Genomic DNA, 19,581 nt, shown 5'->3' with positions numbered 1-19,581 from the left:
GCACCGGGAACCCGATGTGGGATTCGATCCCGGGTCTCCAGGATTGCGCCCTGGGCCAAAGGCAGACGCTAAACCGCTGCGCCACCCAGGGATCCCTAATCAAGGTATTTTAATGATTCCATTATCACATACCCTTCTCTACCCATCCCTTAGGGTTGTGACCATTGAGTTCCCCAGAAAGACTTCACAGTCATTTGCCATGTGCAGAAGCAGGTCATATGAATATATATATATATATTTTTTATCTATCCATGAGAGATACACAGAGAGAGAGAGAGAGAGGGAGAGACATAGGCAGAGGGAAGAGCAGGCTCCTCGCAGAGAATCTGATGTGGGACTTGATCCCCAGACCCCAGGGTCACGCCCTGAGCCAAAGGCAGATGCTCAACCACTGAGCCACTCAGGCGTCTCTGATCATATGAATATTTTATTCCAGTCCAAAGGCCTCCATCACACAGCCTGGTAAACATGATAAACTTGGGGCTAAGTCACATAGAACATGGAAAGGACCTGTTAGGAGGAGTTTGGGTAGGAAAACAAAGCAGTAGAAAATGATTTTTTTTTTTTTTTTGGCTTCTGACTTATTTGATAACCAGCCTAGGAGTGGGGGTGGATTTGGATGGGGTCTTTGGCAGGACAAGGGCCACACAACTCTGCTTATGATTCAGGGGAGCTAGGGAAAATACACCTCAGTTTCCCCATCTGTAAGTTGAGGAGGTTGGACTAGATAATTCCTACTGACCCTCTCAACACTGATACTTTAGTGGACATCCAATACCCATTCCTCTCTTTTTTTTTGCTAAGACCCTCTCCCTTCTGTCAAGTCATGTGGTCAGGTGGGCTAATTCTACTCTTGACTTCCAGGGGGTCATGTGACCCAGGCCTGGATAATAGGGGCATCAGATTCCCCTGGATGATGTTTCTTCAGGGATAGGTACATGGCACTGGCCTGGGCCAGAGTATTCCATCTAAGTTAGCTCTAATGTTAGGCACAAAAATGGGCACATGATCTACAATGTCCCATGAGTCTCAGTTCTGGGGTAATCTCCATTTCTGCTAGGGTTGCTAAAGAGGAAAGCCAGAGGAAAACCTACTTAGCAAAGGACCCAACATTGAAGAAAACAGAGTCAAGGGATGGAGAGAGCAAGATGAGGTGCTGTGGACACCTGGAGCCCTGGATACAGCTGTAGCTGTGACCAGTTACCTGTGTTATTCTTAATTACAAGAACCAGTACATTCCATTCCTCATCCGTCCATTCTGCCTAAGGTAGTTTGAGTTGTGTTTTCTGCCACTGTGACCAAAAAAGTCCTGACTAATATAGAAGCTCCACTGCTCCTTGAGATTTAAATTATAAGAAGCCAGAAACAAAAGTCTATATAATATATGATTCCATTTATATGAAATGTCCAGAAGAGGCAAGTCCATACAGATAAAAAGCAGATCAGTGGTTGGCAGGGGCTGGGAAGAAGGGAGAAAGGGGAATGACTGCTAATGAGTACCAGGATTCTTTTTTGGGGGTGATGAAATGTTCTGGAATTAGACAGTAGTGATTACAGGTTTCACCCTGTAAACATGCTAAAAATCACTGAATTGTGTAAACTGGTAAATTTTATGGTACATGAATTGTATGCTAATTTAAAAAATAAAAATAAATGATAGTCATTGGAACTCCCCCAGGAAGTGATGGAAACACATGATCCCCTCACTTTCTTTGCCATGAAGCATAGAAATGACCAAAGCAAGAAGTGCAGAATTGGAAAATGCTTTATTTCAAGGAATTACAAAAATGCAGTGAAATATAGGGAAAGGACGTTTGCTATAATCTGGTATAACAGAAGAAATGGCCCACCTAGTTTTGCTTTCCAACTACACACACAAATGGGGATCTCATTAGTTAAGGTAAGACATGATAAGCTCAAAACTATATAGCTCACTAGGCACTGGACTCCCTCATTTGATCTAGAAATCATGAGACAGCTGGTAACAGCATCACTTGATCTGTAACATCTACTTCAATGCAAAGATCCTTTGTTTTATTTACCAGATGACCAGGAATCGTACACTAGTTTGGCTGCAACCATGTCTTCCACCGCCATTCCTGGAACAGACAGAAATGTCGTTCAGTTTTTGTCAGAACAACTTTTTCTGGAACAGCCCAGACCCTGTGACTGGCAGTTTTTGAAAACATTGTCTGTGCTGCTAATGCTCATCAGGGTAACACAGAATGATACCCGAGGTGAGTGTAGGCTTGGAAGGTCTGCGAAGGACAGAGTGGGGCAGGGACAAGATACTAAGTGAGAAATGCCCACCAAATACATTTTGAGTATCTTTCAAAGTTTAGTTCACAGGTCATAAACCTTTCTGTGAAGGGCCAGATGGAAAATATTTAGGCTTTGCAGGCCCTATGGTCTCTTGCAATGAACTCAGCCCTTGTAGTGCAAAAGCAGTCATAGGATAGGTAAAGAAATAAGCCTGGCCATGTTCCAATAAAACTTTCTTTATGGACACTGAAGTTTGAATTTTATATCATTTTCATTTGTCATAAAATATTCTTTTTTTCCCTCTAGTCATTTAATTAGAAACCATCCCTAGTTTGGAGGCAGGACCAAAACAGGTAGTGGGCTTAGTATGGCCCACAGGCTATCATTTGTTGACCCTCGGTCTAGTCCAAACCCTGCTTCCTTCAGCAACTCCATTTATCTTGTTGTTTTGGATACATAACTCAACCTCATTGGGTGTATGTTCTCAAAGGACAGGGGCTGATTTATTAATTCTTGTAGTCACCACTGTACCCAATACAGAGTCTGATACATAGGAGATGTTTAATATGCATCTGCTAGATGAAAAGATATGCCGATAAACCAAACCCCAAAGCAAGAAAACAAACATTGCTTAAGACGGTGGAACAGACTTCTGTAGTATCGTCTTCTGAAGGGGTTGCTAACTTCTGATCTGCTCTGAACTTGAAATTTTGTCACAACTGGATCAGTATAATGTCTTTGAACCAGGCACTGGGTAAAGTTTATACTGCCTTTGCCTATCTCTCTGTGCATGAGAGACTTTTAAAATATTTAAAAGCCACCAAGGCACAGATACTGACTGGCAAGAATGCTAGGTGGTCAGAGCCCTCTTAATAATGTTCTCCCAAGCATGAGAGCTTTGTGTGCTTGATCATAGGAAATAGAAAAGATCTTGAGGGAGGGGCAGAGGACAATCGTGAGGGGCTCAGGGCAGCAACTATTTATCAACCAGTTTGGGAGTGTATCAGTATTTTAGGTGTATTAGCTGACTATCAGTTCTACGGGCTCCCAGTAGCCAATCTGCTCCTCTTCCCAGCAACTACACCCTACCAAGTCTAAAGAAATGGACACACCCCATTTCTTTAGACTTGGTAGGGTGTAGTTGCTGGGAAGAGGAGCAGATTGGCTACTGGGAGCCCGTCCCTGGTGGTACTTCTGCCTGCACAAGTCTGGTGGTAATGGGGCTCCCCATGGAAGCCCTTCTCAAATTAGCAAGTAGAAGCATAGGGAAGGAAGGAAAAAAAGGGGTCTCCAGTTATACTTCCTGCATGGATCTCTTTTGGTGGGTCTCCTTGCCATTTCCCTTAAGCTCCCTGTCTTACAACATCTTTATCCCCTGAAGGATACCTTCTTCTGACTTTCATTTACCTTATTATTACTTTTTTGGTTTTATTTAAATTCAAGTTAGTTAACATGCAGTGTATTATTAACTTCAGGGTAGAATTTAGTGATTCATCAGTTGCATATAACCCCCAGTGCTAACTACATCACATGCCCTCTTTAATGCGCATCACCCAGTTACCCTATCACCCCACCTACCTCCCTTCCAGCAAACTCCAGTTTGTTTCCTATAGTTAAGAGTCTCCTATGGTTTGCCTTCCTCCCTGTTTTTAATCTTATTTGATTCTTCCAACTTTTATTTAGCTTGAAGTGTAAATGATTTATTGCTGATACTTGCTATGTGCAAATTGTTTTACACACATACACACACACACACACATCACTGAATTCTCAAAAACATTGGCGTTAACAGGTGGTGAAGAAACTGTGGCTCAGACAGGTGAGGTCCCTTCCCTAGGACACATATCCAGGGACTGGCACAGAAGGGAAGCCAACCCAGGACCACCCAGTTCTAGAGTTCATGGGCTTACCCACTATTCTATGAGCCTGGCCATGTGTGAATGATGAGTGAATCATTGTGTGAATAACTGACCCAAGTGATGGATTTCATGACTCAGCTATGGAGTCCAGTGACTCATTCCTCTTTCCACCAATGGGTTAACCTGCCTTGTGCTCTGGTTGGATGTGTGCCCTGGGAGCTATAGTCCTTACCCAAAGACTTGAACACCGTTGTCTTGTCACAGTGTGCTGGCTTCACTCCCTTCACTACTTCTCCCAGCTCAGCGAAGATCTTGGCCTATGAAATGAACATACACTGACCCAGGCCATGGAGCCAATGTCCACTCCAGCCAGCTCCTGAGGCAGGGCAGGGAGGGCATCGAGAACCAGGTAAGGGAAAAACCTGACAAAAGGCCATTTATAAAATGGCTTCCCTCATTAAATAAATAAATAAACAAAATAAATTTTTTTTTTTTTTTGCATAGCATCTGCCTTTGTGTTACCATGAATGCAGAGATATAAGTTTGTGACCAGGGGAATGTCCAGCCAAGACAATAGGTCAGTGAGGAAATAAGCATGTTCTTATCTGAATACCCATTTTGGCAGCTCTCTTTTTTTCCTATGCTCTGATTACAAAAGAATACGGCCAGAAAGTGACCAACTCCAGTCCTATTTTGTTGGCCACATTGGGAAGGTTTTCAGGCACTTATCTCCCAACCTTACTGCTTTGTAGGACAGCTTGATCTGATGGAAAAATCCATCAGGCTGCTCTCTCCAGGCAAAGGGGACAGGAAAACACATGTCACTACCATAATGGCCACATTACTTCAGAGGGGATTAGATAGGGTTGAGAGATGTTTAGGAGCTGTCACACAGCCCCCTCCCCCTCAAAGAAGTGGGGGTGACTGAGGTCTGGAGCTGTCCAAATGGAGGTTAATGAAACCTTGGGATCCCAGTGAAACCAGCTGGACGGCAGCCCACCGGGAAAAGAGGCTCACCCCTGACAATAGGACATCTCCAGACTCTTTCAGAGCAGCCTCCTGGGAGTCCACATACAGCACAGCCTGTTTCATCAGCTCATCATCCAGCTCTCTCCAGTCGGGTCTGCTGGCTCCGATGGCTGAGAGATAGCAAAACATACCCTGAGCTCAGAATTAGCAGCAAGGGACGCTACTATGTCAAAGAATAGAAGAGGGGTAGGGGAAAAGGAAGTGACATATGATACACAGGAACATTCAGATTTGGGATTCCTTATTTCCCAGTGCCAACCCCTCCCAATCAGCAAGAATAAACACTCATCAATAAGAATAATGCCGGTCTTTTTTTTTCTTTTTTTGCATTTCATATCAAGATCTTTCTCAAAGATTTTGAGGCAACTCAGCATTTATTGGTTGCCTACTAGCTGTGGGATGTTTCACACGTATTATTTATAGTCCTCACAAGTACACTTCATGTCTGATTCCCACTTAAAATATGCACAGAGGATCTAAGAAGTGAAGGTGCTCACCACAGTTATGTATCTAATAATTATACCTCCTGGCTCTGAGCGAGCCATGCCTTTCATACCTCTTCCATTTATCTGGGGCAGCAACTTCTTCATAAGAGCCTTGGAACAGAGACATCACTTAACAGCTTATTCATACTCTGCACTCCTCCATCATCTGTCAATCTGCTTGCTTTTGAATCATTCTCATTCCTCACCCCCAATCATTTCTATCTTAACTCATGACAAAAGAGCTCAGGGCCAGGGAAATGGAGAAGCCCCAATAAAGAGGAAACTGGCTCCATGCTGGCACCAAGATTTCACATCCTTTGCAGAGCCCAGGAGCATAATGAAGAATCCAAGGAATCATGCCTCCTGGCACTGGCATGTGAGATAATGCAGAAGCTGCCATCAAATGCCTGCAGGGCCAGGCAGGTAATGAACAGGAACAAAGCTGGTCAGAGGGACTGGGTTGGACATGGTAAAGGCCCAAGTACACAGAAGAAAGCAGGCCCTTGTAAAGACAGCAATCATCCTTCAGCTCCAGCTAATTGTGGCCATGTGAGAATGCAGGGCTGCTGTTAGATATTCTCCTCTTCCCCCTCATTTTTTTTCTTTTTAAAGAGAAGCAGGAAATCTATTTGCATGTGTTATTTCTTGATTTTTGGAGCATACTATGGTCCAAACAAAACACATCTGCTGGCTGGATCCAGCCCATGGCCAGCTAGTCTTTGGAAACCATTATAAAGCCTTAGCCCAACATAAGGCAGCATTTATATGCCTTCTCACACTGTGTCCAGTTTTCTTTACTTGCCCCCTCTCCTGCTGTTGTCCCCCTCACTCTAATTTCAACGAGAGTGGTGGAAAAATGTCCTTCTTGGAGGTCATTTGTGTGGGCGAGTTCTATAGAACAAAAGCACAAACTAAATGAAGCTTGTAAATAAATCATAAGCTGGTGGGAAAAACCCTAGCTTCTCAAGCCACCTCTTCTCATTGCCCTTGTGTCTCCCCACAACCCCCACCCTCTCCTGCCCCAGTTCTTCTGAGCAGGGTGAGTTCTCAAAGGGTTGTGTGAGGCTATTTAGGGAGATGGAGGTGGGCCAGGCAGCAAAGGGAGGGGGCCTGACTCAGAATGGGTGCTGGCCTTGCTTCAGTGGAGCAAGAATGGGTGAGGGTCAGACCCCAGCTGGGGTGGGTATGCAGGCAGGATGAGGGAAGTGCAGGGGAGGGTGGAATTGGGTCTATCTCTAAGCTAAGCTGCAAAGTAAGGGAAATCTATTGTTGGTATTTCCCTGTCAACTGCACTTGTAACATACTTCTCTGAAGTATATTTGATGCCTCTGTAAACATACAAACCAATTTTGCCTTTAGGCTAGGGAAATAGAAGAGACATCTTGCCTCAAAATCAAGACAGCCCTTCCTGGGGATTCACAGTGTGAGAGAGATTCTCTATTGTTGGCTTTGAAGATGGAGCATCCACATTACAAGGAAGGTGGGTTGCCTCTAGAAGTTGAGAGTCGCCCTAAGGAAACAGGAACTCCTGTCCTACAATGTAAAGAATCTGCCACAACCACCTGAGCCTGGAAGAGGGCTTTGAGCTCTAGATGAGATAGCAGCTTGGACAACACCTTGATTTCCTCCTTGTGTGAGCAGAGGACCCAGCTGACCCATGTCCAGACTCCTGAAACCATAGAAACTGCATGATAATAAATACATGCTGCTTTAGGGTTAAAAAAAAATGAAGCTTGTCTTGCTGAAGATTGAGCAATATCCATTTCACCAAGAACCAGTTTCTCTTGATTTCCAAAGTCCTTCCAGAAATGGTGTTACTGTCCATAAAGCCAGAACTGACCCATCTCTTGCCTATCTACCCCCTGGACCCATATCATAATACCACTCACACAGGCTGAGAGCTTCACTTGGCTTTGGCCCATTCCTCAGATATGCCACACTTTTGTCTCCTCCACAGAACTTAATCTTTAGCTGGATCCATCAGCTCATCTATTTATTTACCTGTTTGTTACCTATTTCCCCTCCCTAGAATGTGAGCACCAGGAAAGCAATGACCTTGAGTGCTGGTTTATTTTGGCCTGCTCAGCATCTAGAACAGTGCCTGGCACATGGTAGGCATTCAATACACATTTGTGAGTGGATGCATAATCATGACACTTGGCTACTGCCTGTTCATCTGCCAATGTGTACAGAATTCTTAGCTTTTGAGTTCACACCCACCATGTGCTTGTCACTAAAACACAGGGCACTGAGAACATGTTTAAATCCCTAGTGTTTGGCTGCTCGATCACCAGATTCCAGTCTTCTTATTGGAAGATAATATAGAACATAAGTTGAGAGCTTGGGATCTGAGGGTAGATCACCCCAGTTCAAATCCCAGCTCTATCTCTAAAGACTTCTAACTTTGGGCAAGTTACTTGATTTCTCCATGCCTCGGTTTACCCACCTATAAAATGAGGGTTGTGATAATAATAGCTCCTACCTCATAAGGTTGTCGTAAGGACTGATTGAATACAAATAAAGAATTTAGAACAGCATCTGCAGTAGTAAGTATTCAATATAGACTAGCTCTTGCTAAAACCTCCAGAGCCATTTGAGAATCTTCAGAAGCCCAGGAACTCTTATGTTTGGAGTCCTACATATCCGATCACACATATTAAAGAGCATCCATATGGCACATTGAATGTCTTGTGCTACAATTAAAAAAAAATCGGGGGGGAGTTAGTCTAAGTATCATTAAGAAAGAATGAATCATTTAGCTTTTGTGATTTAAATTTCATTACATTTAAGAACTTAGCTGTGACTGACCATGTGTCATAATGTTACATTTTATAGAACTTTAATTAAATTTATTATAGGTTTCATGTTTGTGACTTCTGTTTCATATTTTTGAGTGAATATTGTTTTTTAGGGCTCACATGTTTCTGAGGACCTTAAAAGGCCTGCTCATTTTGCATGAGTAAAACATCACTGCAGATGCAGCTGTTTGGTCCAGCCTAGGGACAACTCTGGCCACTGCCTACCCGTGGTTTATGGAGTTACTCTGCTTACCATTGATATGAGCCCCCGGCTTCACCCATTCACCAAACAAAATGGGCTCTGTTGCCATGGTGACTGTGATGATCACATCTGCACCCGTCACAGCCTCCTGGACTGATGAACAGACCTGTACCTCTCCTTGAACTGTGTCTGCAAACTTCTCTGCATTTTCTTTGGTGCGGTTCCATATCCTCACCTTCATTGAAGGGTAACAAGAAGGACATTGGTGCCATGATTGACTGTTTATGTTTCATCAAGCCCAGGGGTACCAGGGGAAAGCTGAACCACTCTGGGGTAAGGGCTGTGGTTGTTTAAATCACCCCCTATGGAGAAAGAGCATTTGATCAAGGGTACAGCATTAATCAGGGAAGACACCTGACCAAATATTTGAAAATGACCTTCCTCTACTCCTTTCTCCTTGCAAGAAGTGGAGGCAGTTTTCCAGTTCTAGCCAGGGATACCTAGCCTCTATAGCTTAATAGACACTACTATATAACTTAATAGCAGAGCGAGCTCTGGAGCTAGGCAGGCTTGGAATCAATCCTCACTCTGTCACTTTCTCCTCACTCTTGAAATGACTTAACCTCATGCAGCCTAAGTTTTCATCTCTATGAAATTCACATGATAAGTGGGTACAGTGAACATGATACTCCCACTTTGTGTTTGAGACTCTGTAAAGGACTCATAGCAGATGTGGGATTCTATGGCAGTGCCGTGCATAGAGTAACTGATAGAGTAACCTGATCTGTGAAGGGTATGTAGGGGGTTGAAAATGAGAAGTGTTGGAGAAGTGAACTGTGTAAGGGATGAAAAAGTCAAGAGTCGTAGCTACAGTTAAAATTCTGGCAGATGCTGGTGGGAGTAGGGTCATTAGCCCCACCACGAGGTGGGGACTCGCCAGCCTGCTTAGCAGACTTCCACGTGTGGAGTGGAGGTTGTCGACCTTCAAATGAAAACAAGGCCTGAAGAATCTCTCACAAGGAAACATAAGAAATACAGAAGTAAATGTTATGTTTAAGTAAGTTCATCAACCAAGGTAAGAAACAATATAGGATACCCAGTCAAAAGAGAATGGCTACCCATTGCACCTTCCTTGATAAAAAATTATGCAAATAGGATACAAAAGATAGGTAATCTGAAAAGTGATGGTGTTAGAACATTTCATGAAAAGACAGGATATACAACTGGGTATATCTAACATGATAGAAATTACTTTATGAAAAGCTAATGAGAGGACTGGAAAGTGTGAACTGCTTATTATTGAAAACAGATAAAAGGTACCTTTTTTTTTGTTCTTCCTTGTAGTCTACATTTGCCAGAGCAGAGGTATTATTTATTATCATTAAAAAGTCATATTTTAAGGGGCATCTGGGTGGCTCAGTTGGTTTAGCAGCCAAATCTTGATTTTGGCTTAGATCACGATCTCAGGGTTGTGGGACTGAGCCCTGCATCAGGCTTGCACTCAGCGGGGAGTCTGTTTGAAGACTCCTCTCTCCCTCTGTCCTTCCCTGCCCACATTCTCTCTCTCTCAAATAAGTAAATAAATATTTTTTTAAAATGTCATATTGTGGCAGCTGAGTGGCTCAGTCTCTTAAGTGACTTCCTTTGGCTAGGTCATGATCTCAGGGTCCTGGGAATGAGCCCCTGAGTTTGGCTCCCTGCTTTTCCCTCTCCCTCTGCTCCTCCTACAACTCATGCTCTCTCTCTCAAATAAATTTTTAAAATCTTTTAAAAGGTAAGAATAAAAAATGTCATTTTAAAATCTTCCCTATCCCTCTCACACGTACAAAAAATAAAAGTAGCATCAAATGGTCCCGTCAGAAGTGGGAGTCATGACTGGGGAACGGTGGACCAACACCCAGGCTGTAGAAACAGGGTGCTGGGCCTCTTGTCTTCTGGGCCTGGTTCTGACTTTGTGGGTCCATACCCCTGAATACAGAAAGACCCCCAGATTCTCCTAGGAGAAGCATGGAGAGGGACCCAAAGGAAAACTGAATGTATATATAATGGATATAATATAATCCTTTAACTGCATAGGCTTGCTATGTCCTCTGGCATACCCTAGGAATAAAGAAACTAGAGACAGGTGATTCACGTCTCTTTGCCTCCAACAGGACTTCTGGGCAAGTCATTAAAAGAATGGTCTAAATCTGACTCTCAACCTAACTATTTTAGAATAGCCCACATCGTTGCAGTGAAGGAATATAGATAAATGCCCCCGACTGCTCCCTCCTGTCTTCTCCCCCAACCTTCCCTGGACTTACCTCCTTAAAGAAGAACTGCTCTGTGAAGACCTCGTAGTGGCTGTAGGCCTGGACCCCAGCCCCCAGGATGCACAGCACTTCACTGCTGGGTGGTTTCAAAAACTATTTGAGAGAAACAAGGTGGCAAAGGTCAAGGGAGAGACAGCAGCCAGGTGAAGAGCAGGTATGGTTTGAATATCAGGTGTCTTCCACCCTATCTTCAGCTCCTCACTATCTCTCAGGCAATGAAGGAGATGTCATTTTGTGTTTCAGTTTCCCCTCTACAGAGTGCAGAGAGGAGGAGGGAAGCTTCACTGAGCACTAAAATATGCCAATGCTTTATAGCCTCATGATCTCATTTAGTCCAATCAATGACCCTGTGAACTAGGCCCTCCTACTTTTACCCTCTTCTTCCAGATGAAGAAATTGGGGTCCAGAGAGGTTAAGTAACTTGCTCAGAGTCCTACAACTATGAAATGGCACGATGGAGCTCCAAAACCACATCTTTCACTCTCCAAAGCCCACATTCTCTTTCCTGTGCTACTCTGTCTTGGGGACATGAGAAGCCAAACCCACCTTGGGGACATGAGAAGCCACATCCACCTCTCAGAGCTCTGAGTTACTTCTAAGAGCTACCTAGAATCCATGGGCCCTTGTTACTCAAGGTTCTCAGTTATATTTTCTGAGCCCACTTTTGATCCTTTCTCAGCCTCCATCTTCCTTTAGAGAGTAATGTAGAGCAATTGTGGCAGCTGCTGGGGATGTATGTGTGTCTGTTTGGGACTGGGGTTCTACGACCAACTCATATCAAGTGTCACCTCTCCAGGAGGTCAAGCGAGAAATCACCACTTCACAGTACTTATTTGTTTACAGATTTCTTTTTTCTTTATTTTTTAAAGATTTTATTTATTTATTTATGAGAGAGAGAGAGAGAGAGAGAGAGAGAGAGGCAGAGACACAGGCAGAGGGAGAAGCAGGCTCCATGCAGGGAGCCCGACGTGGGACTGGATCCCGGATCTCCAGGATCAGGCCCTGGGCTGAAGGTGGCGCTAAACCGCTGAGCCACCAGGGCTGCCCTCTTTTCTTTAAAGATTTAAAGATTTTGTTTATTTATTCATGAGAGACACAGAGAGAGGGGGGCAGAGACACAGGCAGAGGGAGAAGCAGGCTCCATGCAGGGAGCTTGATGCAAGACTCAATCCCAGGACTCCAGGATCATGCCCTGAGCCAAAGGCAGGTGCCAAACTGCTGAGACACCCAGGGATCCTGGGATTTATTTTCTTGTGCTGGTCTGTATGCCCATGAGGACAGAGACTGTCTTATTTGCACGGATTTGGCACCTATCCACTGTTTTGTATAAGATATAAAGTGGGTTCCTGAACCTCAGCACTGTCTGAGAACCTGACTGGTTCCACTGACTAGGAACCTCTAATGTCCCACTACTGACATTTGGGCTGGATAATTCTTTATTGCTCGAGTTGGTGGGTGGACTGTCCTGTGAATGCACAGGATGTTTAGCAGCAGCCCTGCCTCTATCCATTAGATGAAGCATCACCTACCTCCCCTAATTTTGACAACCAAAAATGTCTCCAGATATTGCTAAATGTCCTTGGGGGTGGGGGTAGGAGGCAAAAATCATTCTGGGTTGGGAACTACTGGTATAGAGGACATCACTTGCCCCTCAAGCCATTCATATTAAATAAGACCTTCTTTTGCCCTTTCTCTATTTCATTTAGTAAAATCTGAGTCCCTTGGGCCTGCTCTTTCTTACAATGTTAACTATTGTATTTCTGAAATGTAATCTTAAAAGTGACAGTCTCTTGAATTATTAATTAGTAGCAAAAAAGGAGTCTTAGAAATATGAGCAAATGTTCATCTCTGCTTTAGCTATAGAAGGAGAGATACCATTTTGTGCCATAAACTATTGTTCAAGGTATCTGACTTGAAAAGTTTTATCCACAAAACAAGCAATCTTATGCTCTTAGCCAACAAGGAGAATTAGGTGATTTTTTCCTTAACTAAATCAATTTTTTTTTCTGTCCTCAGTTAATATGAATCTATTCTTAGACGTGTACTGGGCTGCAGAAATTCTTGTGGTGTCCTCTAAAAGTAACCTTCCACTTCTGAAACTAAATCTCTAATTCTGATTGGTTATCTTGATAATTTGTTGCCTTGGTAATATTACAATTGGCATCCCTCTCCCTAAATAGTATAACATTTATAAGACTTACTAAAAAACAATAGGACTAGTGGTACTTCATTCTTTTTCCAAAGCATGCAGATAATTAAAAGCAGGTATACGAATCTGCTAGGTTTCTTAGGTAGAGTTTGAAAGTGTGTTTCATCTGCATTTGCTAATGAACAGCACTGTGTAGTCTACCCCTGCCATCTTACCCAGCCCCCTCTCAGGCCATGCTCCCCTGCACTTCTTGTCCTTCAGCCATACCACCTTCTTTGTGGGTTCCCAAGCACATGTGCTTCCATCAACCACAGGGCCTTTGCACAAGTTCTTTCCTCTTCATGGAATACTTTCCTTTCTGTCCCTCACAAGTAATTCCCACTACAAATTTCTGCTCAGATATCCTTTATACAGGAAAAGCCATCCCAAGTCCCACAGACCCTCTGTTATACACTCTCACAGCACTTCATCTCTTGCATTCAATGTATTTTTCAGGGTTGCAGTTTCACATTTATTGGTATGATCTTTGGGTTAACATCTGTTTTCCCAAATGGATACTCTGTTCCATGATAGCAGGTACTGTTATCTGGTTTTGCTCACCATTCTATGCTGCAGGCCAAGCACTAGATCTGGCCCCTGGTAGACCCTTAAATATTTGTTGAATAAATGCATGCCAGGGATAAACCCTGATATATACAATCACTTTGCAAAGGCATGTGAGCGTCCTCAACTCAGGTTATGTGCAACCCAAATGCAGAGGAGTTATAGTGACTGTCAGCCGAAAACTTCTCATTCTCCTCCCTGGAGCCCTAAATGGACGAGAAGTGGTAGAAAAGAAAATATTCTCTATTCCAGGGCAAAAAGAATAATAGGTCCTTTGTTCCTTATTGAAATAACCCATCTGCATCCCTGAGCATAAAGCTGTGACATTTCAGCTTAAGCTCTGAAGCATCTTCTTAATGATGCTCAGCTCTTGTGGGAGTGCAGATTTTTATCAATACAAAAAAGCAAAGTGTAATTGGATGCTATAAGAGTTGGGTTTCCAAACCTGGTTGATCATCAGACTTAACCAGAGACTATTGAAAAAAATAACTAGTTTCTTGGGCTCTACCCTCAGTGATTTCAGATCAGTGGTTTGGGGGTCTGAATTTTAAAAAATATTCCCCAGGTGATGCTGCTGCATAGCAGGGATGAAAAACCACAGACCTGGGCCAAGAGACCAGGTGGCCTCAGAAGACCTCCAGCTACATGGGCTACCCGACTTCTGGAAGCCCTAGTCTCCATCTCCTTCCATGTGAAAGGAGGCCAATAGTACGTTCTCTGCATTCCTCACAGAAACCCAAAGATGTGTCAAGACAACGGGTGGGAAGTTATGTTGAAAAGACCTTTACAAAAGAATGTAAGGCAGTACTGTATCAGAGAACAAATATATCTCAAGGAGTCCCTTGATTATTTCAGTCTGAGTTGAGTCTGGACATAATTCAAAAAACTAGTTCGTGTGCTGTAGTCTGCCCCCTTCCCACACGGATTACCAGATTCATCCTCACATTCCTCCTTCCCTATCCTGTGTTTCGAATATCTTAACACTCTCGCAGTCTGAACACCTGGTCTCTGCTGCTCCCCAGATCCCACACTTCCTTGATGCCAAGGCGTCATAAACTAGTGTCAGCAGACCTTGAACTTCTCCATTTCATGTGAAGACACCTAGTTTTCCAAGCCTCCTCTTAACCCTAACCTCTAAAAATACTGTTTTTCTTGTAGGATGCTCTGACACTGCTTGGGAACATCATCACCCCTTTCATGTGCTTTCCCTTCCCTCTAGAGGGTTCCCCCTTTCCCCCTTCTCACTCACTTCTTCAGTCTTTATTCAAATGTCACCTTCTTGGTAGGTGAGATTTTTCCCTGGATAATTTGGAAGGTTACCCCTCCCTAATATTCTCGATTCTGCTTTATTTTCATCCAGCACACTGCTTTCTGCTGGTAGTAGGATTTTTTTAAAAAAGCAAATCCTAGTATATTATTAAACTCAAAAGGGATTTGTTTTTGGTTAATTATTTTCTGAGCAAATCAAACCTTTCATCTTGTTTATTCTCTAACCTCCTATGTGTGTGCCACTCTGTTTTTTTCACTGCCATATCCCTGACATTTAGAACAGCACTCGACACATGGTAGGGCCTCAGGTATGGCCTAGCTGAATGAATACATGAGTCTGCTCAGATCTCCTCATTTTCTTGGCTTTGGCCTATGGAGCAATTACACCGATTTACCAGGAGCAGTGTGGTACAGGGGCCAGAAAGCAGTCCTAGGAGTCATAGAAGTCAAATTTTAAATTCTTGCTCTGTTGCTTAGTAACTGTGCAATCTTCGGCAACTCACATAACCTCTCTGAGCCACATTCCCTAAACCTGGCAAATGGAGATATTCATATCTACTTTGCAAGGTTGATATGAAGATCAGGAATAATGTATGTAGGGTGCCTAGAATCTGGTAGTCCTCATTAAATGGTAGCTAATAATTTTGCGAATCACTGTGCTCACCTGACATCCCACATTTGGGATATGTGGGGTTCTAGCTATGTCCAAAGGAATACCAAAATAAGTTCCTCACTTCTCCCTTAAGCTTTCAAGCCAGAGACACCTGACCCCACTCTCCAGCAAACCTTAACAGCACAGCCTAGCACTAGTCTTACCTTGGTGGCGATGGCAGAAACTGCAGCTGTTCTCTTGGCAGTTATGACATTTCCATCCATGACCTTGGAGGGAAGGAGAGACAATGAGCCAGGGGCACTTCTTTAAGAGTAAAGAAGTAGCTCAGAAAGGGCAGCCCTAGGGAGCATCATAGTATCCTATAAAGAGCATAGGCTTGCTATCAAATCTGGATCTAATTCTTCCACTTAATGAGAAATGCAACTTTGAGGAAATATCTTAATCTCTAAGGACCGTTTTCCTCACCTATAAAAACAAAGATAATGCCAACCATTCAGAGGGTTTTTGTAAGGGTTAAAAGCACTCACGTAAACGTACACAGTCTTGTGCCCAATGAGCCCTCATGGATTGCCCATTTTCTTTTCTTGTCCTGGGTCTCTCAAAATACCAAATGACAGATAAATTTGAAGAATTAGAGCAAGTCATTTGATATCTGTGCCAGGGCCATGAAATTCTATCTCAATGGCTCTCCACTCCTGCCATACCTGTGGGGAGCTTTCTGAAGATACCAACGCCCAGATGCATTAACTAATCTGCATCCCTAAGGGAGGAACCCAGACATCCTTGTTTTCAAAAGCTCCCCAGGTGATTCTGAATTACATCTAGCTAAAAATAACCACCATCCTTTGACCATTCTCCTGTTTTTAAGTTATTCATCTTAGTTGACCTTACCAGGTAGCATGAGTATTCTCATTTTACAGACAAGGAAGTGAATTGCTTTTTACTGAGCAGATTCAGAAAGCATCTAAGGTCTTGTCATTTCATTTAAAAGCCTGAGCTGGTTCCACTTTGCTGGGGAACCACCATTGGTAGGTAGCATGAATGTCATCTCCTTTGAATAAGTGTATGTTGGGAAGAGCTAGACAGTCTTTTCAGAGGAGTAATGTTACAGTCAGGTTCCTTGGGGAGCCTGAAATCAGGGGAAGAGGATTTAAAGATCCGGAGGAGGTTTGGGAGGAATGAAGCATTTGTCCCTGATAACAACTCAACCGCATGGTCTCAGAGCCAGCTTGCAGGGTACAGGGCACAGAGCACATAAGTAACGAATATTGGTTCCCTAGTCAGAAAGATCTCGCAATGATTCCCTGGGCCTTTCACTCACTAACCAGCTGTGTGACCTCAAGCAAAGTGACTCTACTACTCTGAGGCTCAGGGACCCCAACAGAAATTGGGAGGGAGGGTGTGTGTGCTAAAATAAAAACTCCCATGGAGGAATGTTGTCATAATTGAGATCAATTTCTCTTTTTGGGCACATGGTAAATGCTAAGTGGCAGTTGGATAGGCAGTAGACATAGTCTCCAAAAAACCAAAGACCGTGGACTTACACCGAGTAGGTCTGAAGTCTAGCCATACACTTATTAGTTATGTAAATCTGCATAAGATAGGGCATTGGTGCTCTACAACTCAGTCTCCTCATCTGTAAAATGGGCATAATACTACTACTTACCTCAAAGAGTGGTTCTAAGTATTAAGAAAATTAATACATGTAAAGTGTTCAGAACCATGCCTGACACATACAAAGTGCTCAGTAAGTGAGCTACTGCTGTATTTTGATATTATCATTAAATGTTAAAACAGGTTACTGTGTATCTGTCAGAAAAGACTCCCAGGGATTACAGGACATTCCTACAGAAAGATCTTCCACATTATAGAGATTCACTAAATAAATGTTTCTTTGGCTACTGGGTTTGATCAAACTGTATATTGGAGCTACTGGTATAGGACAAGAGCATATATACATGAATGATGAGATTATTACTTCCACACTGTCTGTCACACACTTGAAGTAGCAGTGGGCTCTGGTGCTGGATTATGCATCTTCAGGCAGTCCTAGAAACAGATACACGTCACAGATAACCTCTACCATTGCTGGATCCAGAGACATCATCACTCATACGGGGCATCTGTGGTCACAATTAAAACTTCACCCAGCTATCTCAGAGAGCTAACTTTGGGCACTAACTCTAGGCCCCAGGGCCCCACTTCACCCCAGGGCAAGGAGTTGCTCACCGCCAGAAGGGAGCCATTGCTGGGCTCAAAGAGCAGCACAGTGGCCTGGTGGGAGGGGACCGTGGAGGTGGTGCTGTGGCCCTCGTAGAAGGTGACCAACTTGGTGGTCAGGGCGTCCTCTGCAGCACTGTAGGCCGGCATGACCCCCAGGAAACTACAAGGAGAGAGGGAGTAGCTTCAACCCCTTCCTACCAACACTGGGGTGTGCGATCAAGTCCCCATAGACCTTCCTTTCTCTTTCCTGTGTCCTCCCGTCCCCCTGCCCCTCCTCTGCCCTTCCTTTAGGCAGTATGCAGAGTATGTTGGACAGTCTGGCTTTGGATGAGAAAAACCATTCTAGTTCTGCCACTATCTACCGATGTAGCCTTAGGTAAGTCACTTAACCTCTGAGTCTCCATTTTCCCCATCAGTAAAATGATTCCATCAACACCTACCCATATGAGCATGTGTTGAATTAAGCAAGATAACCCTTGAAAAGCATCCACTTGGCACGGCCGAGAGTGCAAATATTAGGTGGCAGCTGTTACTAGCAATGATTAGGCAAGCTCTCTCTTCCTTTCCCCCGCTGCTTCCCTTCGCATGCATGCCTCCCTTTCCACCTTTCCAGTTTCTCCAGCCCTTAGCCCCAGCCTTCCTCACTCACCCCCTGTGCTTGGCCACCGGCACCACGGTGCGCACCGGCTGCATGACCCCTCCGTCGGGGCCGCTGGAGAAGTTGGCCAGAGCCGCCTCCAGAGGCGGGATGAGCAGGCTGGAGCTGCGGAGGTGCTCCTGCACCTCGGCAGCGCTCAGGAACGCTGGCGCCCAGCTCATCTCGCCACCGACCTTCTAATTTCAGGTAGGGCTCAGAGATCCGTACTCCCGGGGCTGCGCCCTATATGAGCGCGCTGCGCGGCGGTGCCGCCTACTGGTCGCCGCCCAGCTGCGGGGGCGGAGCAACGCGGGTCTCCGCCGACCGCAGCCCCGGCTCCCCGCGCCCCGCCTCGGTTGGCCGAGCTGGGTCCCCTCCAGCTTGGTTTCCCCAGGGTTGCAGTGGAGTTAGTATTCTTGGGTCCACTTTCACAATTCCTATACTTAGCTGGAGTCACGTTCCTTGCAAAGCGCTTAGGCGTCTAACTAGTCGTCCTTACCCGGAAAGAGGAGGCTGGGGTGATAGGGTGGTGCAAAAGGTGGCAGGGCTCCCTTTTTCCTTAATTTTTTTTCTGCTACTAGGAGATCTTAGACAAAAGAAGATAGTTATTAAAAACAAACAGAAAACAAAATACACTTCTTTTCGATTCTGCCGCTGTCTGGTCTCTCTTATCTCAACCTCCCTCCTACTCCCACTGCCACCTCCAGATCCCAGACTATTGTTTGCTTTAAGCTCACCCTGTTCTTCTAGACTAACTCAACTAACCTACACCTTTTAAAAAGGGGGAAGTTCCCAGGACAAGATGTAAAGGCCTCAGTCACACAAAGAGCCAAAATGCCTAAGAATGCAGTAAGGTGACTTAGGTCTTTTTTTTTTTTTTTTCCAAGGAGTTTATTCTAGAGAGGAGGGAATAAGACAGTATGTGCACAGGAAGGTAACCAACAGTGCAGGGCAGTAAATTCTAGCTGTCAGATCAGATAGGAAAAATGAATGCGTTTGATACTTCAAAGAAAAGATATCATTTTGACGTTGATCACTTAGATAAAAAGGTTTTATGAAGGATGGGGGAAAAATCAAGCCCCAACATAAAGTTAATGGTAACAGCAACAATGATAACAGGGACAGGTTATTGAACTTTAT

The 19,581-nt window shown here is 44.2% G+C and overlaps 1 protein-coding gene across 1 annotated transcript; it reads right to left on the bottom strand.

The window, feature by feature from the left end:
• Nucleotides 1-1,747: 1,747 nt before the first annotated feature.
• On the bottom strand, nt 1,748-18,715 carry CRYM (crystallin mu). Its single transcript, XM_041750741.1, has 8 exons — nt 18,454-18,715; nt 17,811-17,964; nt 15,785-15,847; nt 10,939-11,040; nt 8,687-8,870; nt 5,139-5,260; nt 4,354-4,438; nt 1,748-2,099 (listed from the first exon to the last, which is right to left on the bottom strand). The coding sequence occupies exons 1-8, from the start codon at nt 18,621-18,623 to the stop codon at nt 2,035-2,037; spliced, it is 945 nt and encodes a 314-aa protein (XP_041606675.1). The 5' UTR covers nt 18,624-18,715; the 3' UTR covers nt 1,748-2,034.
• Between the last annotated feature and the right edge of the window lie 866 nt (nt 18,716-19,581).

This window comes from Vulpes lagopus, chromosome 3 (assembly GCF_018345385.1).
Source record: "Vulpes lagopus strain Blue_001 chromosome 3, ASM1834538v1, whole genome shotgun sequence".
NCBI classification, from domain to species: Eukaryota; Metazoa; Chordata; class Mammalia; order Carnivora; family Canidae; genus Vulpes; species Vulpes lagopus.
The sequence above is the reverse complement of the archived record's forward strand: the minus strand, read 5'-3'. Positions and strand labels throughout refer to the sequence as shown.